The sequence below is a fragment of the Muscardinus avellanarius genome, assembly GCF_963383645.1.
Source record: "Muscardinus avellanarius genome assembly, chromosome: 9".
NCBI classification, from domain to species: Eukaryota; Metazoa; Chordata; class Mammalia; order Rodentia; family Gliridae; genus Muscardinus; species Muscardinus avellanarius.
This window is the reverse complement of record NC_137795.1, coordinates 59,604,379-59,631,892: the sequence shown is the minus strand read 5'-3', so window position 1 is coordinate 59,631,892 and position 27,514 is coordinate 59,604,379. Positions and strand designations below refer to the sequence as shown.

General features: G+C 35.7%; 1 protein-coding gene across 15 annotated transcripts in view; it reads right to left on the bottom strand.

Annotated features, from left to right (window-relative positions):
• The window catches only part of ADAM22 (ADAM metallopeptidase domain 22), a gene marked incomplete at both ends in the record, with an annotated part of 237,120 nt that overhangs the window by 10,410 nt on the left and 199,196 nt on the right, over positions 1–27,514 (bottom strand). For 5 of the 15 annotated variants that reach the window (XM_080700866.1, XM_080700869.1, XM_080700865.1 and 2 more), the window contains 6 exons: positions 4,385–4,451; positions 4,794–4,894; positions 15,639–15,656; positions 19,670–19,760; positions 21,765–21,879; positions 24,808–24,976. In XM_080700866.1, coding sequence (XP_080556992.1) covers positions 4,385–4,451; positions 4,794–4,894; positions 15,639–15,656; positions 19,670–19,760; positions 21,765–21,879; positions 24,808–24,976 — 561 coding nt within the window. Of the gene's footprint in view, positions 1–1,993; positions 2,105–4,384; positions 4,452–4,793; positions 4,895–7,186; positions 7,382–15,638; positions 15,657–19,669; positions 19,761–21,764; positions 21,880–24,807; positions 24,977–27,514 lie in introns of all 15 variants that reach the window. The other 10 variants (XM_080700872.1, XM_080700875.1, XM_080700877.1 and 7 more) reach the window with 5 other exon arrangements.

Below are 27,514 nucleotides of genomic sequence, written 5' to 3'. Positions count from 1 at the left end.
CTTTTGCCAGTGGCTTCCCAAAGTGCATCAGAAAGTCCCTTTCAGTCACGGTACTGTCAGTAGTTCCAGTCACCCACCTCCAAAGTGGTTTTTTTTCCATTCTTCTCATTTGGCTCCCTGTTTTTCAAATGGTAATGGTGCTTTTTGATAATGTTCAGGCAGCCACAATTACAACCTGGCATTTGAGTATATGAAACCCCAAGAACAATTTAAAGGGGCTAAAGTTCTCTTAAAATGTGAGATGAAGGCTTTTAAACAGCCACAGTCTTACTCCCTATAGCAGAATCCCAAGCTGTAATCAACAGAAAGTATTCTCCAATCAGCTCTGAAAGGAGCGAAAAGGGTCCCACCTTTCTGATCCTGGAGCCCCCAGAGCACATTAAGTGCGGTCTATATAGGCCTCCATCATCTTAAAGCAGGTTGAGTAATTTAGTTGCAGCCATGAAGTTCATTCCTGCTTTATGTACATTCTACACTAAAGCATTCATGGTTCCATTAAGGAAATGGCCCTCAAAAGTTGCCTTCCAAGTGTTTGATGGTGAACTGTGTGAATGGCTGGCAGAGAATAGTTAGAATTTCCCTGATGGATGTTGCAATAGAAGTACTATACAAATAGAATTACTATACAAATCTTAAAGGTAACAAATCTTAAAGGTAATAAAATTGGAGATGTAATTGTTGTTTTCCCCTAGAGTTTTCTTTGATACTTTTATTTTTACTCTGGGTACTAAAAGTATACAAAACAAAACATACCCCCCTAGAATTTGCCCTTATAAAATAATGTGGATTTAATACATTCAATATTGGAAGAATTTGGGGTGCTAATAGGCTTTTACATTTAAAAAGTAACTAGAGAGACTAGAGCCAAAGAACATTCAAGTGTTATAAAACTTAAGTTACTTGAAAACAACCCAGGGGAAATTATAAAATAACTTTTTTTAAAGTTTGCTGCTTTCTTCCACATTTAGTCCTTGAGCTGTTTGTATGCATATTTAAATTAAAACTACATTTCCACCATTACATTAAAAAAATCAGGGTATTTTCCATAGCCCTTTCCCTCCTTTTTTAGCCATAACCAAGGTTATCTACAAAATAGCAGCATGATTCTTTCCTGAAAGAAGACCTTTGTTGCTCTTTATGCTGAGGAGACCATTTTTGCCAAGATAATGTGTCTTGACTCAGGACCAACTCACACCGGCTTTGCCGTTAGCCACAATCATTGCCAACTTGCACTTTTCACAGAGGTAGCCAATTAAAACTTGCATAGAGATTTCCACTGAGATTCTGAACAAAAAGAAAAAGTCAAAAAGCGAGTGCAGCCACTGATGAAGGCCAGTGAATGCTCTGGCCTGGGAGAACTGTAGAAAAAGCCCATGCAGCTGTCATCCGGTGAAACATAGCCACACAGCAAACGGAGTCACCCACAGGCAGACGGCCACTTCCTCAGGAGAAGTTTGTTCCTTTCATGACGTTCTTAGAAACTCAAAGGTCTGGCACTATGGAGGTCCTGTGAAAGCTAAAACCATATGGCTTGCCTTGCATTGGATGGACCTCTTCCTTCATATCAGGGAACATTCCAGAAGGCCATGATCATTTTGCCAGAGCCCCTGAGGAGACCTCTGAATAGTTTGCTCTTTATGGAGATCTGCCCAGCAAGGACCCTTCACACTGGGCTTCCTAACATCTCTAGGTCCTGGTAGCTGGAGACATGGGATTTTAGGAAACTTCAATAAACTTGCTTACATGGCTCGACTTGGCTTGTAGCGCAACATGCAAATAAAAAAAAAAAAATGCATCAGACGGGCTAGGAGAGTTTTCTATGTTCTCCAGGATGGAAGGCAGAGGAAAATCAGCTGGTGCTGGCTGGACCAGGAGCACCTCCGAGCAGACATGGAGGCTCGGTCAAAGATCAAATGACCCTGTTCTCAGCCAAGGAAGGGACTTGAAGGGAGATTACTTGGCAGCCCAGAGTGAAGGGGCAGGCGAGACTGACCTGTGATCCAGACTCCCTGTCTGGGGACTGTCAGAGCCCCCTGGGCTTATGCCTTGGGATGGGACTGTCTGGGCGAGGGAGTGCCCAGGCTCAGGTGCTTGGGGCTCCCTCCTGTAAAAACACAATATATAATACAAAGTCTAAGCCAAAAAAATTTTTTACATCATGTACAACAAGTGAGGACGATGCAAGAGTTTTGAGTGGGAAAACAATACAACAAGCAAGGACGTTTTATTTTGTTAATGAGCAGAGCATGCATTTGTGGTGCATGTTTTTAATTCACGTCTTGGTATTGCATCATCCTTTGGGATGATGAGGTACTAAAGAGAATGTTGAAATAATGGACCTGAAATACCTCTTGTGTAAAACAAAAACAAATAAAAGGTATGCTTTTCTGTGGTCATTCTGTTCCTCTTATAGCCACACAAGTGGTATTAAATAAGGAAATTGGATTATATACACATAAAAAATTGGCCAACATTATTCTTTTTTTTTTGGTGGTACTGGGAACTAAACTCAGGGTTTTACGCATGCTAAGCAAGCAGCGCTCTACCACTGAGTAACAACCCCAGCCCAGAAAATCCTTATTTAAAAAAAAAATATAAACATATGTATGTTTATAGAGACAGTTCCTATATAAGAAGGTACATGAGAATCATGATCAACTTTACAAACTTGGCTCCATTTAATTACCATGAGTCATGTAACCCAGATCAGAAGTGCCCCCCAAATCTGAGGGAATCCTTAATAATTTTTCCTCACTATGATTCTACTGTTATGCCTTATTAAATATGATAACATAATTATCTCATAGGCAATATTTCTCAAAGTCTGACAATAGGATTATAATTCTTATTATACAATGTGAATGGAAATTTTACCACAAGTTTTTAAAAATAAATGATTAACAAATATTATATGAATATTGCTAAATATTAATATATTTTTTGGGTCTTAAACTCTTAGCTTTAACATACTATTGAACTTATTTTTCACTTAGTTGTCAAAGTTTGTTATAGGAAATACTGTTAGAACACTAAATAGTATGCAAAGGAAGTTCTATAGAACATTTTGCAGTCTTATCTGTTCTCTTTGAGCAACTGAGATATGCTAAGGAGCTCTTACTAGGTAACCTCATGCAAAACAAACCAAATAACATTCCAAGAAGAGTTTATCAACAATAAGCCCTAAAGCATCCAAGCGCTTCCGGGAGTGCATAAGATAAACTCTTAACAGATTAGTTACTTATGATGGAGTTCTATGATGCCATTCTGGACCATGCAATGGTATCACTTGAAATTGTCTATTGTTTATAAGGAAGTATCTGCCAGTAAACTGTGATAAGTCACTTACAAGACAATACCATTCAGGTAGAAGGTCCAAATTTCAGGGCAATGTTATTATTCTTGGACTGAAAAAGGCAGGGTATATGATGGAAAAAGCTAATATAAGTTTCTGATGAGCAGTTAACAAATACCTGCTATTCAGACTTTTTAAGTACTAAGGCATGAAGAAGCAATAGAGATCCTGGGAATAATAACTACCACTATAATGAAAAATAAGTGGAAAATTTTGGGTGCCTTTAAAAAGTACAGGCAGTTAAAGTCAACTGGCAAGGTCAGTCCAAAAGATACTAAGGGCACGTTTTATTCCACATAGGGAAATAAACGTTTAAGGAATTTTGTTTTCCTTGTACTTTCTTAAGTAAAGAAATAAAAAAGTTCATGGTGTTGACTTCATTATAAAAGAATTTAAATACATCACCCAACCTCACCTCCACTTACAAAAAATGTGGCTATCATTTAAAACAGATCCTGTTACATTGAGTGACAATGATTTAAAGAGCAAGTTGTAAATGCCTTTTTAAATGTCCTCAGAAGGAAACATTAAAAGGGAAATGCGTTCCACTAGTCTGAGAGAATGCTTAGATTGTAGCCATGAAGACCTCAGAGGAGCAGTGGTTTCAGACCGTGAGCACTATCATGCTCTAGTAGGTGGGAATTCTTCCCTGATGCTTCCAGGCTGTGTGAGTATTGGGAGAGGAAGAGTGACCCTTTGAAATGGCTGGACCCCAGGAGATGAGAAGAAAGGAATGTCATCAAAATTCCCTTCAGAGGGAACCAAGACACCACAATGGCAGGTGACTGGAGGAAAAAGCCTGCAGCAAGGGTGAACCCCCCACTATCAGTGAATATTGGTATGGGCACAGTTGCGGAGATGCCTATGTAAAAGAGAAAAGCCATGGTTAATTTTTAAAGGGCAAAAAGAGTTCAAAAGACAAATCCAAGACCAGAAGCATGGTTTACTGTTCTTTGACTGTGCTTAATTAACAGTTGACACTATTTGCACAGGACCTTCGAGTGCCTTTTTCCATTAGAGGTTCAGACTTACTCAGTTGAATTCGATCGTGGTCTAAATCTTCTGCCTCTGATTTTCTTCTTGTTGTTTGCCACATTACCTGGAAAAGATGGTTGATGGCTAGATTTCTACATAAATAAATGGTTGTTCTAGGTCAGATTACATGACATTTCAAGCGAGTCTAATTCACAACCAGTATTACTAGAACACAGGGCTCTTTGGCACTGTACAGTCTTCCCAATGTGTCCAGGGTATTGGCGCTACCAAGTTCTATCATTTTTCATCTACAGAAAATCAAAAGTGTACTCTCATCTAAATACCTTTCTCCTTGTTGGGAGAAGAACTAAAGAGCTTACAAAAAAGAACATATCTTTACATCCAGGAACCACTGATTGCAACACTTGGGTGTATCTACTGATGAATGCAGAATGCCATCTTTTACCTTGCCAAGAGTTACTTCGAGGTCGACCATTTTCACAGATGTCTGAAATATGTTTTGTGTCTGGAATCCTTTCACTCCAAGAATGAGAGAGCCCATTTGACCTAAAATTGAAAATATTTACTTATCATTCAAAACTGAAACCAAAGAAATGTTTTGAAATCATTAAGCAAACTTCTACACATTACTGTGCATTGCATAAAATATATCAAGAAAAAAAAATCTGAAATGAAAGAATGAAGAGAACATGAAAACCTTCATGAAAAAGGCAGAATTACACAACATTCAATTAAAGAAAAGTCAAATACAATGGAACCCCATTACAAGAGTTTAAATAAAAGTATTAGGACAAACTGCCAGCCAATTGACCTTCCCCAGAACAAGCAACCATATGTGGCAAATTCACTGTGTGTTTCAGTCACATAACCCCAGTAGCAGTTATAATGGGGTCCCACCATAGATGTTTCTTAATTGTAAAGCAATGGATTCCATTCCAATATTATGCGAACATGGACTTCCAAGAGATTAGGTTAAGACTTGTTTAACTGAACCAGGTTAAACTTTTATCAAAGTAATATTACAGTTTTCTTAAATAATAAAATTATTTCATGAAAATTGGCATTTTTCTCCACAAATATGATCCAAAGAACTGTAGCACATGCCAGTCATTTGTCCAATAACTGGACTGAACTGAGCTGAATGTACATCATGGAGCTATCTCTCACAAAGCCCATGTGCCATTGAGGCCTTCTGCTGTTTCTATCTTACCATTTACCTAAAAGAAGCAAAATTTACATACTTACCTTGTACCATATAAAAAAGAATTTGAAAAAATTATATATACTTAGAAGTCTAACAGTTGGATATATTTTTAATTGGCTAAAAATCATAACCCACCAAAAATTTTCAAATTATTCCAATGGCTATTTCAAGCTCTTTTTTAAGGCACTTTAGAAAATAGCACTATATTTAAACATTTCTTCCACATATTCTGGTTAGTTGCTAATATTTATTTTAAAAGAAATCTTCTACTGATAACTGAAAACAAATGAAACTCAGCACAATTATTATATAATAATGACCTGGGCTGAAACTTTTTCAACATGACTGGCTACTCATGAAATGATTCATATTTTTGTATAAAAGAACAGCAAAATTCTGCTAGAACCCATTGATTACTGTTTTACTGTTATTTACTAGGTGTTTGACCAAGAAAATGTTTATAGAATGAGAAAATTCAAGTACATCCCTAGTCACCTTTTTTTAACCATGAAGTCCTCCACAAATTAAAACAATAAAATTTTAATAATCTCTTCTGGTGGGCTAAAAATGAGTATTTCTACCTTTGCCTTTAATTCTATTATTTAAGTAAAAATCTATTCTTTATATTTAAGAAAGTATCATGTAGCATTCACATATCTCACTAATTCATTTAATTTTCCTTTCTAGATAATGTTTAGGAAGACTCAGCACCATTGAAGATTTTTTTTTATAAATAGTTAATTCTGTCTTGAACACTAGAAAAGGCCATCTTTCCTCTCAATAAACTAGTCATTTCACCCCACTACAAATTAATAAATGTACCCAGTCATGAATCCCCATTCATACTAAAATAATTTTCCTATCCATTACACCCCTATTAGCAACTTTAAAGAAATTCTTCTACAAGAATATTTTAGATTCTTTCAACATGAATATCTGTCTCACTTCCTATAACATACCAACTATTTCTTCTAGGCTTTTATTTTCAAGCAATTATAAATCATGCAGAATTTTAAGTGGTGTCATATACCTTAAGATGCTAGAACAAGAATATATCATCAGAGTTTAAGACATAAATAATATATTAATCCCACTTGTACTACTATAAAACTCAGACAAATATTAAGCATACTTAATTTTCAACTAATGCATAAGTTATAAAGCCTACAAATAATCATTCCAGAAAAAAAAGGCAAAATCATAATTCAAGTACACGAGTCACAGAAGCATTCTCTGTTTCACAGCGAGCTTAGCGTTGATATTTATAAAATTAAAAGAAATATTCAATGCAGCACTCATATTACCAATTTATGTTAACTGCTTTTATTGAAGCATGACAGTAACCTTTTTCTTTGACTACCAAACATGACATAAAGCTCACCATTAAAAATATTATTAAATACAATGCATTGTTTCTTAAGCCATTTAAAAGCAAGACTGAAAAACTCTAAAGTTTCTACACAGATTGAGAATCATTGTTTTTGTACATTTATATATATATAATTTTTGTGTCAATTTTGTGGCCTGATTTGTATGGCAAGTGGTTCTGAGCATATGGCATTTTGAAGTGCAGTAATCAAAGAACAAAGGATACTATTTTTAACATTCAAGAAAGAAGGAAGAAGTAATCAAACCTGCTGCAAAATAATGAAATGTTCTGACTAATGGAATAATGTGTGATGGAACAGGTAGAAATCTGAAAATGCGACAGAAAAGCAGACCTCTTCTTAGAACTAGATGCTGAGTTTGTGCTGACTCCGGGAGGAATGTCGCTATAAAAAGAGTCGCCATCTCCAGGCTTTTTTACATAATCTCCCTGGGGCAACTGTCTAAGGCATAATAAACATTTCAGAGTCAGAAAACGAGACACACACATGAACACAGACATATACAAATATTATTTCAGGAAAAAGAGAGGTAGGGATAATGATCTACATGAGTCAAATCTATAACAACACACAGCTTATTAATAAATGTGCCAAGTTAAAGTCATTCTAACTGTAGAGGCCAGAAATGCAAAATCACTCAAGACTTTATGAGTTGGATGAATGAAGCCCTGCTTTGGGGAACAATATGGAAGATGAGTTTTCTTCATTGTAACTTCATTATATGTAGCGACGTTTGCTGCAGTTTTGTTTCTTAAAAAAAAATTAATGGTTTTGCCCAGATAAAACAAATTTGTTTGTTGTTCCCCCTCACACTAGTGAATAGACTATTCATGACTTCTAAACATTATATAATGAATATAACCTTGATTCATTACATAGTTTTAGGAGAACTGATGGGTTTATAAGCTATTCTATAATTTAATCAAAATAAATCCTTATGCAGAGTTTCATATTTAATTTGGGGCTTCCACTCATTTAAAAGTAATATAGAAAAATTTAAAAAGATTCAAGGTTGAAACATATGATAACTTCATAACTACACAGTAGAATATATGAAGGAAGATAATTTAGCAAGAAGAGATTACAGCATGGCATTAATGTGTAGACAGTGGGTGACAATTCACCAAGAGACAATTTAATCTGCACAGTACTAACCCCATTCACCTCCTTTTGAATGAACTAAGATTGAGATGGACATTTATTGCTTCCCCTAAGGAAACCAGATAGAACCTTCAGAGAGGGCCCCTACCCACCCTCCCACAGGAGGCAACGTCAGCGCATGGCCCGAACAGCCAACTTCTTCCAAACTTGATCCAGTTCCACTCACTTCCAGCGTTGTAAACTAGCACTGCACTTAGAATTTTAAACACAGTTCAACTTAAATGACTCTCCAACCAAAACGCAAATTTGTTAGCGCCTTCTCCTCCTTGGTTTCTCCTTAGTTACCATAATAAACTTGGTTACTTGCTGCTACTAAACATCACTGTTAAAATGACACTTTCAGATGTTTGCTTGTTTCCATCGATTCCCATGCTGTTGTAAAGGTCTAAAATACTTTCTTCCAATGACTAAACATCCTCTTATATGAGTTCAAAGCTCTATGTTCACCTATCTCTACAAAGCAGAAAAAGATTTGTCAATCAAGATAAAAAGTACGTATTTTGATCTGTGTGATTTAAGCTACTTTTCTGTAGTTTAACTGATGAAAGAATTTATGATCTAATTAGCTTTTAAAACTAATTCTGCCCATAATTTTTATATAGGTTCATCCAAAAATATTTTTTCATTCTTTGTAACTTTAGCTCAGAATGATGAGCTTGCTCCTGATGACTAAGGCACATTAATTTTATAAGAATTATGTCTCCATATTCATCATGCTAATAATACATGACAAATAACATATCTTCCTATGTGAGAGATATTTGACCTCTGGAATTATATATTCTTTTTTATACCATATCACTAAACACTGGCATTTACCGAAGTCTTGGTTAGCTGATACTGCAGGTGCAAATGTACTGCCTTCCACATGGATGGGGCCTAGTTTTTGTCTTTTAATTCAGCACACTTTACCACCTCTGCAATGTAACTTCTATGAAGTCAATGGTAAACTCTACATAGTGCAAAAAGATCCTAAATGCTACACACATCTTAAACAGTAGGCTTTGGTCAAGAGGTTGGAGAGAGTTCCAGCTCAACATACTTCTAGGGCACCATGTCCTTTTATCATCCTGACTAGATTTGATTCCTATCTATCTCCATTGTAAAATCTCCAAAATATAGATGCTACTTCTCTGCATTTATCTTGATAATTACATAAGGAATGGATACAACTTTCTTCACATACTAAATTCAGTGATAGACTATGAATTTTGTTAAAGATCTCTTAAGAATAATATTCAGCATCCTTCATTGTCCATAAATCCACCCTTTTTACAATATTCATTATGTACTTCAAACAAACCTATTTCTTGAATAAGGTCTCCATATTCAACAAAATAACATTTCTTCATATGTTAGGAAATATCATATAAGACCAACTAAATGATCCCCTTAAAAATTTTAAACTTAACTTTATTTTCAACCCTTTACTATTTTTAGAACTTTTTTTCCTACATTTTTACTGTTTTGTACATTTCCTCAAATTTGGAACCTGAAAGTGTTTACTGTAACAAGTGGCCTGGCTGGTGCTAATTTTGTAATGGAAATATCACCTCATATTTCTCACATTATATGCAAGTGTTTTAGACTTGCACATTTTGTAAACAATAACAGAAACTAAATAAATGCTATATAACTAAGTTCTTTTTCCTTAAAAATCATCCCTTTCTACCTTAGTAACTGATTCTTTCTTTCCTTTACAACTTTAGCATGCCATTTTGTGTTTTGAATTTGTGCATGTCATTAAGTAATATTATTCTAAAGGCAATCCTTTTCTCTCAGACAAGGACCATCCCTGTAACTTACTGACTTTGGAGGAGGTAATTCATATAGACTGTTACTTATTCTTTCTCACCAGGTCTACAGTATCTGTATGGATTACTTGTTTGTTCTTATTCTATTTCAGATGCACTCTTAATTATAAAACATCTAGTTTTGTGTTAGCATTACAAATGTAAACATTAAGAAAGATTGTTTCTTGAACAATCTTTCAAAATTGTTGGTCACGTTTTAAGAGAAATGTGATCTTTCCTAAAAGCATCTTCTAATATGTAATGTTTATCTTAATAATCTGTTTTGCATACTCAGCATAAGAAAAGTGAAAAAAAAAATTAAACGATTCTTAACCTTAAATCCGAAGGACACAGTTCTCCAATGCTTTGCTGATTTCTGGGCTGCCTCTTATTATAATTGTTAATTTACTGCTTTAAGAAATATTGTTTAAAATATACCAAATCACACTGACAGGTGTATGAATATCACTGAAATAGTAATAGAAAAAAACCCAACAAAGGTTTGGGGAAAAAAGGCAGAAAGTCTACAAGCAAAAAATAAAGTGGCTAACTGGAGAGAGAGAAAAATAGGATTGGGCCAGGGTGTTCTGCTTAAGGTAAAGCTACAGATTAGAAAGATATGACCTAATTGTTCTATTCATCATTAGCCACAGTGATGTGTTTTCACTTAAGACAAAGGAAAAGAATTTCACTTGAATGTGAAAGTTTTAAACACCTAAGTCCAGTTAATATTTCTTGTTCTGTTTACAAAGGTAACTGGAAACTAAAAACTATTTGTAATTCTCATTACCAATCATACAACTGCTAAGTCCTAAAGCACTTATGCTATAATATTGGCAATAAAAATCAACTAAAAATGTGGAGGTTTTCTTTCCTGAAGATTTTATTTATTTATTTATTTATTTATTTATTTATTTATTATTTTTTGGTACTGGGGTTTGAACCTAGAGTCATTCTACCTCAGAGCTATATTCTTAGCCCTTTTTATGATTAAAAAAAAAAAAAAAACAGGTCTCACTAAGTTTCTGAGGCTGGCCTGGGCCTACAGTCTTCCTATTTCAGGTACTGAGATTACAGGCATGTGCCACCACTCCTGGATAACTGAAGATTTTAAATAAAAATCCATTCTTGTAATGACCTAATGCTAAGGATTCTCCATGGCTCCCTGGTTTCACAGTTCTGCCCTTCACAAGAAGCCATTGGCTGATTTAAGTGATGTGTACATGTTTAGGTTTTGCCTCCACGATACCCCAGAGTGGAACTTTTACATTTGTAATAAGCAGTTCATTAACATAAAGGAAAGAGCCGGGCGTGGTGGCGCACGCTTGTAATCCCTGCGCTTGGGAGGCTGAGACATGAGGATCACGCAGGTTCAAAGCCAGCCTCTCTGGTTTAAGAGACCCTGTTTCAAAATGAAAATATGTCTGGGAGAGTAACCCGAAGATGAGATAGAAGGGTTTCCAGGAACCCCAGTACCACTAAAAAGAAAACACACACACACACACACACACACACACACACACACAGAAAGAAATGAGCTTGCTTATCATCCTTTTGCCAGAATTGCAAATAAATAGACAACATGACTCTTCAATACACTGAAAACCTTGGAAGACACATTCTCAGGAAGCAAAATATATCTGGTTATCAGATTCATGTACAGAATTCCTTCCTTGTCTTCTCTAGTCATTTGAAAGTTATGCCCAATTTGGCATTTTTTGAACCATAAAAAAATTAATAAGAATTTGGTAAGTGGCTACACCTTTAATGTATCTTGCATCTAGTGTTAAAGTGAAACTTCACATTCACCAGTGCTTTTACTGGTACATGTGAACCTCATTCCGGTTCAGGACTGCTGCCTTTCTCTTTGAAAACAGCAACATCCTTGTTCATTTGAAGATTTGGAGATCAGAGAAACACAAAGTCTTCAGGGAGCACACACTGATAACTTCCCTTCACTATCTGGCTTTAAAGACTTTTTTATGTGTGGGGGGTGGAGGTAGAGAGGGCATTCTACCTCCAAGCTACATTTCTAGTCCTTTTTATTTTTCATTCGGAACAGGGTGTTCTAGGTTAACAAGAGCTGACCTCAAACCTGAGATGCTCTTGTCACCTCTCAGTCTCCCAAGTGCTGAGAGATTGCAGGCATGTGCTACTGAGCCCAGTCATATTGCTTTAAAGAGTATAAAGAACTTTATGTGTGTGTGTGTGTGTGTGTGTGTGTGTGTGTGTGTGTGTGTGTGTTGCTGGGAAATAGACCCAGTGCATTCTACCTCCAAGGTATACCCCCCAGCCCTATTTTATTTTTTATTTGGAAACAGGGTCTCACTAATTTTCTTAGAGCCTGTCTAAATTGTTAAAGCTAGCTTTGAACCTGGTACGCTCCTGTCTCAGCCTCCCCAAGTACTGGGATTAGAGGCATGCTCCACCATGCCCAGCTTTGTTTGATTTTTGAGTTGAGGAAAGTTTTGTTAATTTCCCAACATATATACGAATAGATAGTTCTAAACCCTTGTAGGTTCTTCCTGTGATAGAACCACACAAGAAAACCTAATTTAAAGGCAATAACAACTCTAAAATTCTTAATTCTACTTCCTGTCATCCTTTGATTTGGGGAAGGTCTTCATTTAAATATCTGCAAATAATTTTATAGGCTGAAACTTTTATAATGTGTGCTTTGGTCCACTGCCTGACTGCGTGTCTATAATCACTAACATATATTGTCAGGGCTGGGCATATAGCTCAGTGGTAGAGTGCTTGTCTAGCAGGCTTGAGGAACTGAGTTCAATCTCTAGCACCACAGAACAAAAAACTGGAACACTAGCCCATACTGTCAAAAAGAAAAATCTTCCAAAAGAAACTTACACAGTTAGCACTTCCTGATCTTAAGTTCATTCTTTCGTACCCTCCATTTTGAGAACCGTTGTACAAACCTACTATTCATTAGCTATGGACAAGGGTCAAAATAGGGAATTTTGTAGAAATATTTCAAAGTAAGTAAAAGCAATATCCACTGGAAGATGACAACTCTCAATACATAGACTAGACCCAAAAGGAATGCCAGATCCATGAAATGACAACTAGTGACACTAACAGATACAAATTTACATTGGGCAAAAAAAGGAGATTCATAGTATGGAAATGTTTTAGCTGTAGCTATGAATATACTGAGTTACATACTAAGTTGGTGCATAATTTTAAATATTAATAGTTTGGGATACTATGGGAAATTTCCTTACTCTTGGATACCATTTCTAGTAAAAACACATTAGAGTGTTCTTTAAGCTTTGCTTATGATACATATTTGAGGTATTTTACTTTCCTTTTATATATTCAGCAGTATCAAAATACTAATAGCCTTAGCTACTATGGAAATATAACTCAATCATAAATTTTTTAATCTTTTCAACATAATTCTATTTTCGACTGAAGAAAGCCAACAACCACAGGTTTATTTTGGATACTCAACTTCTGCCCAACAAAAAGCCTAAATGGGTCCTGCTCTACACAAGTGCTTCTTTAGAAATGCTTGTATTGAGCCAGGCGTGGTGGTGCACACTTATGATCTTAGAATTCAGGAGGCTGAAACTAGAGGATCGTGGTTCACAGGCAGCCTCAGCTACTTAGTGAGGCCCTTTGCAACTCAGTGAGAACCTGTTTCAAAATTTATTTATTTATTTATTCATTTATTTATTTTTCGGGTCTGGGGATGGAACCCAGGGGCCTCCAAGCTACACCCCCTGCCCTATTTTTTATTCTTTATTTTGAAACCGGATCTCACAGAGTTGCAGAGGGCCTCACTAAGTAGCTGAGGCTGTCTGTGAACCATGATCCTCCAGGTCTCAGTCTCCTGAATGCTGGGATTACAAGCATGCACCACCACGCCCGGCTTGTTTCAAAATTTAGAAAGGGATTAAAAATAAGGCTGGGGGTGTAGTTCAGAGGTACAGTGCCCCTGGGTTCCTTTGGCAGTATCACACACACACACACACACACACACACACACACACACACACACACGCTTATATTGGGCATCGTAATTATACATCATAGTGAGGTTCAGTAAGATGCAAACATACATGCATACAACACTGTCTGATTTGCTCCAAGTACCACCCCAGTCCCAAAAGTTTAAAAACATCTCACAAAGAGATCTAGTTTTCTAGAAAATGTAATCAATTTTGTCTCCGCTTTATTCTTCTATAATGATGAGTTGTTACTCCAGAGCAAGGTCAATATTTTCAAATATCTATGCTAACTGACCACGATTTCAATGGGTATCCTGTGGCTGCCATATACTTATAGACTTTCTATAGATATTTATGGCTGAAGTTTGACAGGCATTTTAAATTACAGCACAGAAGGAAAGAGAAAAGTTTAATTTTTCTTTTTTTCAGTATTAGGGATGGAACCCAGGGGCATTTTACCTCTAAGCTGCACCCCTAGCCCTATTTTTTATTTGGAAACAGGTCTCACTGAGTTGCAAAGGGCTCTATTAAGTAGCTGAGGCTGGCTGTGAACCTCAAACATCCTGTCTCAGCCTCCCGAATGCTGGGATTACAAGCACGTGCCACCACGCCCGGCTAAAATTTTGAATTATGAAAAAATGAAAGTTGTGGTTGGGGGCCTAAAGAAACATCACCACACTCACCACAACTTATTCCTAACCTGTCACAGGCATGTGATGAACAATGGAAAAAGTTAAGCAGGTAGGAATTTGTATACATACTTTGAACACAAAGCTAAATACTGTACAATGTGCAATTCCTGGTCTGGGTTTTCAACTTCCAGGATAACATTCCCTTTTTCTATCAATAGCTAATAGTCTAAATCACTTGTTAAATGTGAAAATCAAAGGGTATACCCCAATACTGTGTGGCAATTTAGATTTAAATAAAATCAATAATTATTAAAGAGCAACATGAATGGTTTATCTCTTTTTATGCTGTTCACTAAGTATAGATTGTAGGATATTGAATAGAATACCTGACTTTTTCTTTTTGCACTATTAGAGATGGAACCCAGGGGTATACTACCTCCAAGCTACACCAACCAGCCCTATTCTTTATTCTTTATCATGAAACAGGTCTCATTGAATTGCAAAGGGCCTCACTAAGTAGTTGGCAATGTCCTCCAATCAAGATCTTCCTGTCTCAGCCTCCCAAGTGCTGGGATTACAAGTGTGGGCCACCACACCCATCTCTGACATTTTTATTAATAAAAAAAGCACAGGAGAGCATCAGAGGTTCCAACTATACAATTTCCTTCTCTATCTCTGTGATACTTCATCAGTACAAATTTTTTTTTCTTATGAAAAAATAATAGGTTCACCAAATGCCAGAACATTACCCTGACAGCAATATTGTGGCCAGATAAACTTTGTCACTTATGAATATCCATTATTAATATAACAACAGTAATAAAGAAAAAGTAAGTTCCCTTAAATGATGTTATGTAATAAGTATACTAAACATGAAAATAAACCAATAAACTAATGTAAACAAACAGGACAACTTAACATAGAGTAAATTTGTTTTAGATGAAAAGAAATTCAATTTCTACATGTATATATTACCATAAAAGTAGAGCAATCTAAAATTGTTACTTCAAGATCAAGAAAAATCAAGATGATTGTAGCATAATAACAAAATGAACTTAATTTATAATCATGTATATGAATTCTAAGAATTCTAGTAAGGAATGAAATCTCTCAGTTATATGCTCAGATTATTCTTATCACATACCTCTGTTCTCGATAGTTTCTTTTCATGAACAAGAAAAGAGAGGGGAAAAACACAAGAATTAGTCACCTATGGAAGCACATTAACAGAGCACTAGACATAAAAGCGCTGGCATTCACTGAAAGGCTAGAGGACTATGAACTAGAGGATTAAAATGGGGAATATACACAAAATTTCACCTTATCATTAGGAGAAGTGATACCAAAAAGGCCTGGTGATAATTTCATCAGATAATTTCCCATTTTAAAAGCATAAATAAATGGCAATCATTAAAGGTAACTCTACTCAACATCAACTGTGTTGCTTTAACATTTTGTTATATTTTTATGTCAATCCTATTTTAAATACAAGTTTTTAGATATATGTTGATTTAGATAACAAAAGTATATAAAGTTTCTTATATACATTATCAGTGTTTTCATAGAAGTAAAATCATAAATTATTTTTGTTGGAACACAAACCCCAACTATATCTATTCCTAAGAATTTCAAATAGGACAATATAATGTACAACAGAATATTTTATTTCATTATGTATTTATTTATTTACTTGGTACTATAGATTGAACCCAGGGGTATTCTACCTCTGAGATACAATCCCAGCCCTTTTCTCTTTTTTTGAAACAGGGTCTCCCTAGGTTGTTGAGAGTCTTGCTACTTGCTGAAGCTCTCCTCAAACCTGCAATTTTCCTGGCTCTGCCTCCAAAGTACTGGGATTATAGGCGTGTGCCACCATATCCAACTCACTGTGTATGACTTATAAATAAGTGAGTTCACTCATGGCTATTAAGGACCTTCTTAGTTATTCATACTTGCTCAAACTTCACACTGGAAATATCTATTCAATGTTTTTTTATTTGACCATAAGCAAAAATAAACCTACATGAGTTTCAAAATAAACTGATATTAAAATTTTGTACTGAAGAGTAAGGTAGTATAGACCTAGTGGCTGCTTTTCAAGAGTTGTTAACTTTCTATCTTGACATCATCAGACTATTTTGAAGACCTATTAGAAGGGTGAAGTAACAGTCATTTTGGGCTCCTGCCTCCAAGATGGAGGATAATTTCCACATAAATGGCATTGGTGGCCCCGGACTTCCTTCCCCATTCCATCCACATTACAAAGATCACGATGAGGACAAGAGTGCCAATTTGTTATTATTTTCCATTCTGGAAACTATCAGATAGAGGAAATACAATCCTGATGTCTTCCTGTTCAATATGTTTTGCTTTCTATTCCCTCAATCCAGTTACTTTAGTCATACAGGCCCAAATGAGTCTTCCTCATTTTCTAGTCCTGTTATTCCGGACACTATGGCTCAAAAAGGGAAGGGAACATTTCACTAACAGCACGAATGAGAAAATGAGTTCCTAGATCCCAAATCTGTTTTCAAGAATTCCACATAGAATGTGTAAAACAGCAAATTTATGAGTTTAATTTCTCCAATAAAATTCCTGTTTTCACTCTTTCTAAAAGTATTCTGAATAATTTTAGAAACATTAAAACTTTAATCATGAGGTTTAAAGTATTTGTGAAGATACTGCAATATGAACAGTATTTTCAAAAAAATTTTTTTAAAAAGTAAAACCCCAAAAGAGACAAATAGAAAATGGATATGGTTTCAACAGACAGACATGGGTAATTTCATAAGCAATAGGAATAAGTACTCAGGTTCCATGTTTTCTGAACAGTAATTTTTTCCAAGGGTATAAAAATGAAATATTCACTTTTATCAGTAGGTGGCAGAAAATCCCACACTGTAGAGCTAACAATTTTACTTTCTATCTTCACACGATCTAATGAAACCACTGAGCTACTTCATTGAGTAATTGGCATGCTTGTAATGGCAATTACTGTATAAGTCTTGAGTCGGGAAAGTCAAGGAAATAATGACTCCAACATGGACCTAATTTGCTTGTAGTGCAAGTAGAGATCAAGCGATAAAGATACAGAAAAACTTTCTTTTCAAACATTTGGCTTTATCGCTCCAAATGGTATGATGAAAAGAGACTGTGCAAATATAAGTGTGCAAAAAACCTAGTGACCTGCACATTAGAGAGGCACAAAGGCACTGAGCTTCTGTGGTGAAATGATGCAGGGCCAGGCGCAGGTTTCATGGGGTGGACTCACTGCCCTGCTACTCGCTACTTCACTACTGCTGTCTGGGCTGCTTGTTAACACATGCTGCCGTAGATGTCTCTCTGTATTTTAACTTCTGAATTTTGTAGCACACAAAATTTATCCTGCAAGTAAACTAACTGCTCTCCCTTTTCAGTCAAAGGTAGTCTTTCAGAATTTGAACTTACAAGCAATATATATTATAGACAGATAGATAGATAGATAGATAGATAGATAGAACTAAGGGTTGAATCCACCCCCAGCCCTTTTCATTTGTTTTTAAATTTTGAAACAGGGTCTCACTAAGTTGCTAAGAGTCTCACTAAGATGCTGAGGTTGACCTTGAACCTGTGGTCCTCCTGTCTCAGCCTCCAAGTACTGGGGTTACAGGCATTCGCCACCTCGCCTAGCTTGCCACATATACTTTTAAAGGTGTCTCCTTTGATTCAACTGATTTATGACTATGTCAGGTGGTAATCATCACTGCAATCAATCACATAATGCTTACTGTGGGCTGGCATTATTCTGAATGTTTGACATATAATAACAAGGATGAGCCAATGGAAAAGCATGGGATATTTTTTAAATCCAAAATATTCAAACTCCTAATTTAGTGGCCTAAGTTTCATCCACGAGGAAAACATGCTATGAAATGAGGTAGTGCCTAACAAAGGTGTCAGGCCTTCCAAAAGGAGAGAACCCAATGCTGGTAGCCTGGATTGTCATCTTCAGAGACCAGCAGAACATGATTTTAAGTTGAAATAGTAAAGATAACTAAAGGTTCACCATTCACTATATTTTTTAATGTGTGGTGTGGTGTGTGTGTGTGTGTGTGTGTGTGTGTGTGTGTGTGAGAGAGAGAGAGAGAGAGAGAGAGAGAGAGAGAGAGAGAGAGAGAGAGAGAGAGAAGAGGAGAGAGATCAACTGCTGGTTGAACTACTTTGAGTTAAAACCCAGCCATATTTTATTTTTTTATTTTGAAACAGGGACTTGATAGATTACCAGCACTGTCCTCAAACCTATAATTCTTCTGTATCAGTCTCCCAAGTACTGGGATTACAGGCATGGATCCTCACCTGGCTGTTTTAATTTATTAAACATAATTATTTGAATACTAAGAAAATTTTTCACCATCATAAGTACCTAAAAGAGAAACCGAGCACATTAAATCCATAAATAAGGTTAGTATGTTCAAAGGCATTTACTTAACATATATTTAAGGGTATCAAATATTATTCAAAGCTAATTATTGACTTTAAAATCTATACAGAAAGCCAAAAGAGTGGGAAGTTGAACTGTGATGTTTAAGAAAGAATTCAGCATCTAAGATTTGTAACATGGTTTTGATTTTTTTTTAACAAATTAAATCTCACAATAGTCTTTCTTTCACACAGAAACAGAGATTTGACAAGTGTGCATCCTTCATTGTGGCTAAGAGGCTATGGAGGTTTTGCCAGCGTGATATATATATATATAGTAGCAGGCACTCACAAATCTACTGCTATTATTCTGTTGATACCACTGCTATTACTGTGGCTACTAATCAAACACTAAGCTCTTTATTGATTTGATTTGCCTAGATTTTTGCAAGTGGACTTAAATAATGGAAGCTCTGCCACTAAAGAGCAAAGGAACCCTGTCCTTGAAGGAGATGTAATTTAGGTTTTAAATTCACTTTGATGATATTAAAAGAATAGTCAGTACTTTCACACTAGAGTTGTTTCAAAATCTAAAAAAATACAAAATGATTATCACTTCTAACCATGCCAAAATTAATCACTGACTGTTGAGCCAGGCCACATTTTCAATTCAAGTATATTTACTCAATAATATAAATTTTTCTAGATGTTTTAATTTTGTCAAAATGTTTAGAAGTATATTTTTACCATAACAATACTGAGACTGAAATCACTTACTTATAACCCCAGGCAGTTATTCCTAATATGAGGGCCAACACTAAAATGGTGCCAGCAATTATGCCTATTATGATATTGATGCCAGCAAAACCTAGAAGGAAAATAAGAAAAAGAAGGAAGGTCAGTAGTCTAAAATTCAGGAATTTAGTTCTACAGATTTGTAATCATCACACTAACATTATTTGTTTTAAAAAGGAATTATTTTTCAAAGAAAAGAATAGTCAACCAAAAGTCATTAGCAATCCATGTCAATTTTTAAAAATAATTAGGTATAGGTTTCTTTTTAACTTTTGCCCAAGTACACTTTTGCAAGGCTGTATTTCCCATGTATTTTTTTTGAAAATATGATGTTATTATAGTAAAAGAAAGAAGAGTAACGATTTAAAAAATATAGCACTATTTATGGAGGAATTTTTAGAGAATCTGTTTCTTTGAACACTTTTCACTCAGAAATTCTAGGAATGTGATTGTTCATAGTACTCCATTTTGACAATTAGCAGAAGCTCCCTGTCACTCTCACTTGTGAGGGTATATTTTGTCTCACAAAGTGAATATATGCTTCTTGAAAGAGAAAACGTTCCTTAGGTGTCTATGATCAGTGCTCAGGTGTACAAATGATAAACGCACTGGGCCTGTAGTTCTCAGTTGGGGCAAGGACAGTGCGGCATCCTAGAGGAGGAAAACCCAAGAGAAGAAATGACTTGGGGAGCTGGAGATTGGCACTTGTGTGGCCTGAGAAGGCTGAGAAAAGGGGGCAGAAGCGAAGCTTGGGGCTTCATGATGGCACTGTTACATCAGCACCCACGGTCAAGTGCCTGACAGGTAACCCTCCAGGGGCCCACAGAAGGAGAATGGCATTTACCTCCAAAGTATGAATTATTTCAACTATCTACATTTAATTTCTACTTCTTCACTTAAGCCAATCCTAGCTTTGAGAAATGTCCTTCTTTATTTTAGATGAAGATTTTTTTTTTTTTTTTTGCGGGTCTGGGGAGGGAACCCAGGGGCATTTGACCTCCGAGCTACACCCCCTGCCCTATTTTTTATTATTTATTTTGAAACCAGGTCTCATTGAGTTGCAGAGGGCCTCACTAAGTAGCTGAGGCTGTCCGCGAACCGCGATCCTCAGGTCTCAGCCTCCCGAATGCTGGGATTACAAGCGTGCATCACCACGCCCGGCTTAGATGAAGAATTTAAAGGACATGGATTTGTGATTCTTTGGGTTTGACACTATTGGATGTGATTCTAAAATTTTTTATTGAGTATTGTCAAATTTGAAAGCTTCATAGGGATAAACATCATATTTATAATGCCTTTCTACATATGCTATATTAGATGCAAAATTCTTAACCTTATCATGTTTGAAAATGTTAAAATGAGAATTGTTAACTTATATTTTATGGGTTGGCACACTGTATTACTCAAAGAACTATTTTATTTTCAGCTCAGTGCAACAATTATTTAAAATGCCTTTCTTTTTTTCTAATTCCATTTTGTTTCAAGGCACATTTTAAAGGAAGTTTTCTAATTTAGTAAAAATTATCTAATTGAAAAAAAAAGAAATGTCCTTCTCTGTGGTTTCTGACTCATATCCATAAACCCTTTCACCATATAGGCCAATGTTATTACTTCTGGCTCAGGCTAAAGAAGTACGATTAACTGTTTAAGAAGTCTTATAACCAAGTATATTGACATAAAATATTTAAAAATCATTTCTTCAGTTGTTTCTTTTTCTTATTTATCTAGTTTCTAAATATAAAATCCTTTAAAATTATAAGTGCTTTATTCATTTAAAAGAAATGCAAAGGTCTGTTGATAACCTCAGATAAGCAGAATGCTTGAACAATCTCTCTGAAGTAGGACATGGTAAGGCTAAATCAGTGAACTAAGTTATAATCAATTTGACAACTCATTACAATTTGATAAAAACTGTCAGTTCCACAAGGTGAAACTCAGTTAATATTAAAATTTATTATTAGGTAGACATAATTTATTTTTGTTATCATAGATAGAACTTAAATAAAAATGTTCAAAGGGCAGTTTTCTCTTTCCTTGTATGTAAATATGACGTAATGACACCAAATCAAATACATACCATTGCCAGACAGTATGATACCAGTCATTGAACCATTATTGCGTGATACTAAAGTGCTGCAATCCGCACCTGTCCAGAGTGGGTCACATACACACTTCAGCTCATTACTGCAAACCTGAAACCCAAAGTCAAGCTAGAGTAAACAGTGACTCTTTATCAGAGCTGTAAAAAGTAAACATTAATATCTAATTATTACATGCTTAGAATGTGATATTAAAAGTATTAGTACTTTCTTCCTATTACTAATTGTCTTATTTCCTACTTAAGTACCTAAAAAAAAACTTTTCTAGACAGTAACAGTTGACCCCAAGAAAACACTAAATTTTTGTAGAAGAATTTATCTATGTCTAAAAAGAAATCAATTATTGTTTGGCTTTTATTAACTTACTTGTTAAGAGAGAGATTTAAAAACTCAGTATAAATGCAGTCACATAACAGTAATCCAACAGAAAGTCTTTCTTTTTTCCTAATGAAAAGTTCTTTATGCCAGAATTTTATTAACTTTTTAGGGAGCAGAATGAAATTTTTTTTTAAAGTTCAACAAAAAAGCAGCCTGATGCTTTGCAGAAGTGAGAGGGAAGCACTGGAAGGCTCTAATTCTGGCATCCTAACTCCAACCCAAAGCCTCAGCCATGGGAACTAAGAACTCCCACAAATGTAGCAGAGAAATCCACATAAAAATGACACCAAATTCTTTTAAAAGAGAGGAAAATAATTTTTCTTCATGTATCCATCTAGGAAAGAGAATCTACATGCAGATCTTAGAATTCAAAACAACTAAATGGCCTGGGAAGTAGGAAGGCATGAAGGTGGTTAAGATGGGTGAAATTCCTCTGCAGGCAGATTTTCACTCCAGAGGTGTTTCTGTCTTATCTGACCTAATTTTCCAGAAGACAACATATATTCACATCCAAATGTAACTATAGTGCAGCTCCCCATCAGGAGCTACAGATTAACAATTATGCAGGAATAAAAAGGTTTAGTCTTATTAAAGTCCAAATGCCTGGACTTGAGTTTTTATTTCACTACTGTCTTACTAAGGTCCTTAACCAGGTCACCTGGCTCCTCCAAGCATCAGCTTCCCTATCAGATGACAGTACCAGTGCTAGAGTGACCGGAACAGGCAATGACAGCAGTGTACAGCGATCACAGAACACAGCACAGCTAACATTTATCAAACACTCATGATGTCTGAAGCACTAACTGCTTCACAAGCATTAGTTCATTTGTTCTTCACAGTAAGTCCATAAAGTAGGCTCTATTACTATCTCCATTTTCCAGAGGAAGAAACCAGGCCACAGAGACTTTAAGGAATTTTCCCTAAGTCACCCAATAGTAAGAAGTAGTGCTTCCAGACCATCTGATTGCAAGCCCACACACAAAATTACATGACATACATCATGTAAATGATACATGATCTTTAACTTTTATAGAACTCAGTTACTATAAGTTAAAATTACATAGGACTTATCATCTCTGTACTTTGTATAATTATTGTAAACTATGTGAATGCTATTTACCATCTGATTGACTTGTATCTACTAATTCTTTAAACCAGGGGTTCTTAGATGCAAATATGTCTGATCTCTAATTCTACATTCAAAATTTAAAAATGAATAGATACAAAAATGTATTAGCATGAATGAACAAAAACAACTCTATTATTTTCCATTATCCCTCCCAAAAATATATCAGTATTTTTCTCTCAAATCCTCTTAATGATTAAGGAAAGATTTAGCAGACCCTTTTACAGGGGCAGAATTCTTATATGTCTTCTCTCTTTTGGTGGGTGATGGAGGTACTGGGGGTTAAACCCAAGGGCATTCTACCTCTTCTGAACTATACCCTCAGCCCTTTTAATTATTCTGAAACAAGGTCTCCCTAAATTATTTTTTGAAGCTGACCTTGAACCTGTGATTCTCCTGTGTCAGCCTTCCAAGTACTGGGATTAAAGTGATTAGCCACTAGGCCTGGCTATGTCCTCTTACTTTTTATGTGCCAAACGAATTTCTATCCTTTGTCAAGAAGTAACAATTAGGTACTTTCCTAATTATTGGTATATCAGGATGACCAGAGTTGAAGGCTACAATTCCAAAACAGGAATCCAAATATTTTTATTAGCATAGGAATTCTCAACTGCAAATGACAAAACATATCACTGAGAATGAACACAAACTATAAACTTATTTATACAAGAGCTACATGATCCAATATATAACTGAAAGAACAAAACTAAAAAATGGTATTCTTGCTATTCATCGGTAAGAACAATTTCCCTAAATTATTCTGTTCTTATTTTATTCTTAAGTAAGAATAAAATCTTATTTTGTTCTTAAATTATTCTGTTCTTATTTTTATTCTCAGCTGATAGTAAGTGATGTGGTCAGCAATTATTTATGGTCTGTTCTGAGTGGTCAGTGCCCAGACCACACCAGAAGTTAATTATTTTGGTCATCGCCCCTCCTTTTTATTCCCTTTTTTAAAAGCTGCAGAGTCAAGTGTGGTGGTACGTGCCTATAATCCTAGTTCTTGGGAGGCTGAGACAGGAGAATCACAGGTGTGTGGCCAGCCTCAGCAACTTATTGAGGCCCACTACAACTTAGTGAGACCCTGTTTCAAAGTAAAACATAAAATAGGGCTGGGGGTAGATTAGGGGTATAGTTCAGAAGAATGCCCCTGGGCCCCATCCCCAGTAACACCAAAACAAAAATAAAAACAAAAACAAATCAACACTCTTCATCCCAGTTTGTTAAAATGTGCTACCTAGTTTACTTGTTTAAAAAAAAAAAAACTGGCATTATATTTTGAGATCAGATTCACATAAGAAAGAAAGGTAGAAGTATCTGGTTAGTTCTTATTTCCAAATTGTCTTTGATTATACCCCAAAATTCAATATTTATGATAAAATTAGCATTTACATACCAACTACAAACATGGAGAATCGTGTTTTCTATAACTGTGGCAATAAATGTTTTAGGCTAATATGTATGTCTGTGTTATAAAAGAAAAGCATCGTTTCCACGGTGAGATACTGAATACTTACTCCATTTCCTGAACAAATTGTGCCTTCTTTACTGCTTAAGCAGGTACTAAAGTTGAAGGAAGCCACAGGAAGACACCTGTGTTCCAAGCACATCATTTGGGGACCACAGGGTGTCCCATCTTCCACATAGCCAAGATCTACATCTTCTTCAAGCTTAACATGACCACCACTAAAATAAGTTGGAAGAAAAATGAAAACAGGGTTCCATTAATTCACATTCATCTTGACAATATGCTAAAAATGGGCATTATCACTTCTTGTATTAACTATCTAATAAACGTGTTCAACATCTAAATAGAGAAAATATTGGAATATTTTGATCTAGTTCTTTTTGGAGTAATTAACATAGCCCAGGATTTGAATGTAAAGGCCTGAATTAAAACAGCCTTATTATTTTGCCTTGGCTACTGTATAAATCCAATATAACTAGGTAGTAGGTTTCAAGATTTCAAATGTGTTAAAAACAAGGATGAGAAATATTTACATATCCCCCAAAACTTTACATATATACAAATCCTGCTCATGAACGGCTAAATTATTGTAGTTTCACTGTACAACGTAGCAAGCTCATATTCTATAGGAAGAACAAAAAAGGGGGTAAGAATTATTTACACTTTTTCTTAAAGGTATAAATGTGGGTTTCTATAGTAAGCATATTTTGTGATTACTATTAACGAATTGATTTGATTAGGTATTAAGTGCTTCAAGCTATTTAAAAAATTGAAAAAAAGGCAGTTAGGTGGCGCATGCCTGTGATTCAGGACTTGGGAGGCGGAGACAGGAGGATCACAGGTTGGAGGATGGCTTCAGTAAGTAGTGACATTTGCATCACCAAACTGAGACCCTGTTTCAAAATAAAAATAAAAAATAGTACTGGGGTATTCCTTGGAGGTAGAATGCCCCTGGGTTCAATCTCCAGTACCATAGAAAACTGAAAATTCATATTCATAATTAGTTTATTCATACAGTACCATGTCAATGCTAATTTAAAAATCTCCATTCTTTTCACTCGTTTTCATCAAAATCATAATGCACTTAAAGAGTCATATAGATAAATTGGTCTTTTAAATGCAATAAAGCCATCCCCCCATACAGCTGTCCAGAGATAAAATTACTTTCTATTTTTTATTATTTTATTACTTTTTAATCTTTGTATGTTTGGATTACTATTTTTCACTTCTCAAGGTTAGGTACCATCAATTAACTTTCCTCTGTGGAATCTGACAGTTTACCTACTTGGTCTCCCTCTCACATCACACTATTGCAGGCATAGTGGCCTTCCCCCAACATAAATCTTAATCAATAGTTAAAACAATAATAAATCTGTCCATTATTATAACTACTTAAATAGTATTCAGTGGAGCAATATAATGTCAAGATTAAACCCTTTTTTTTCCTATGCTACTTTCATTTCCCTTTAGATGGATGTATTTTGTTTGCGATTTACTTGCCAACTTTTCTAAGAATTTGTCACCATTAATTAAAAACAAATCCAATGTTTTTGTTGGCTGTCAAAATCTCCACTGAAGACGTGCTTGCATGTAGGTCCATCTCTCTGTAGAAATCCCTCCTTGAGTTTCTGACCTGCTCCTATCTGTCCTGGTTGTCCTCATGTACCTGGCACAGACCTGTAAATCCTGGATTCCCCTTATTTTCAATCTCAGAATTGTGCTCACTCTCTCTCCCTCTCTCTTCATGGTGGCTATTCTGCTCCCCATACCTCTCACTTCTCTTTTGTGATTTACTCCTGTATTTTGGTGGGGCATAATTTCTAGTATCTTCCTGAGAAAGGATGTAGGATAGTAAATTTGAACAATCTACATATCCAAAATGTCTTTATTTTCTACTCTTAGAGTAGATTTGTATTTTGGCAGAAATTTAATTTATAGTTTAGTTTATAAATAATTTTCTCTATTGTCTTGACACCCTGGGCCCCTGTTGATAAGTCTTGAAATATTCTAATTCTTGAGGCTTTGGGGGAGGGGGTATTGAGGATGGAACCCAGGGCCCTTCTACTTCTTCTGAGCTACGCCTCTAGCCCTACTTTATATTTTTTATTTTAAAATGGGGTCTCACTAAATTTCAGAGGGCCTCACTAAGTGGCTGTTATTGTCTGCAATAACCTGTGATCCTCCTGTCTCAGCCTCCCAAGTACTGGGATTGCAAGCATAGGCCACTATGCCTGGCTTTCCTGAGCCTTTGATTTTTCTTCCTTTGTGGAAACTTTGGGGATTCTTTTCTTTCCCATGATGCTCTAAAATTTCATAAGGACATGTTTAGATGTGCCTCTAATTTCACTCATTGTACCTGATCCTTGGTGAGACTGTTAAAATGGAAACTCATACCCTTCAGTTCTAGAGTTACTCATTGACAATCTGCTCCCTGCTGTTTTCTCTCTTCTTTATTATTTCCATTCTAATTTTGTCAGTTGTCCTCTATGATGTCCCATTTCATTGCTGTGTGTGTGTGTGTGTGTGTGTCCTACTTTTAGGGAGATAATTTCAATTACAATGAGCTTCATATCTGCCATCATATTTTTATATTTAATTTCTAACAGCATTTTTCTTCTAATGGTCCTTTTTAGTTTTTTTTTTTTTTTTTTTTTTTTTTTTGGTGGTACTGGGGTTCCTGGAAGCCCTTCTACCTCTGGGCTACACTCCCAGACCTATTTTTTATACTTTTTTATTTGGAAACAGGATCTCCTAAG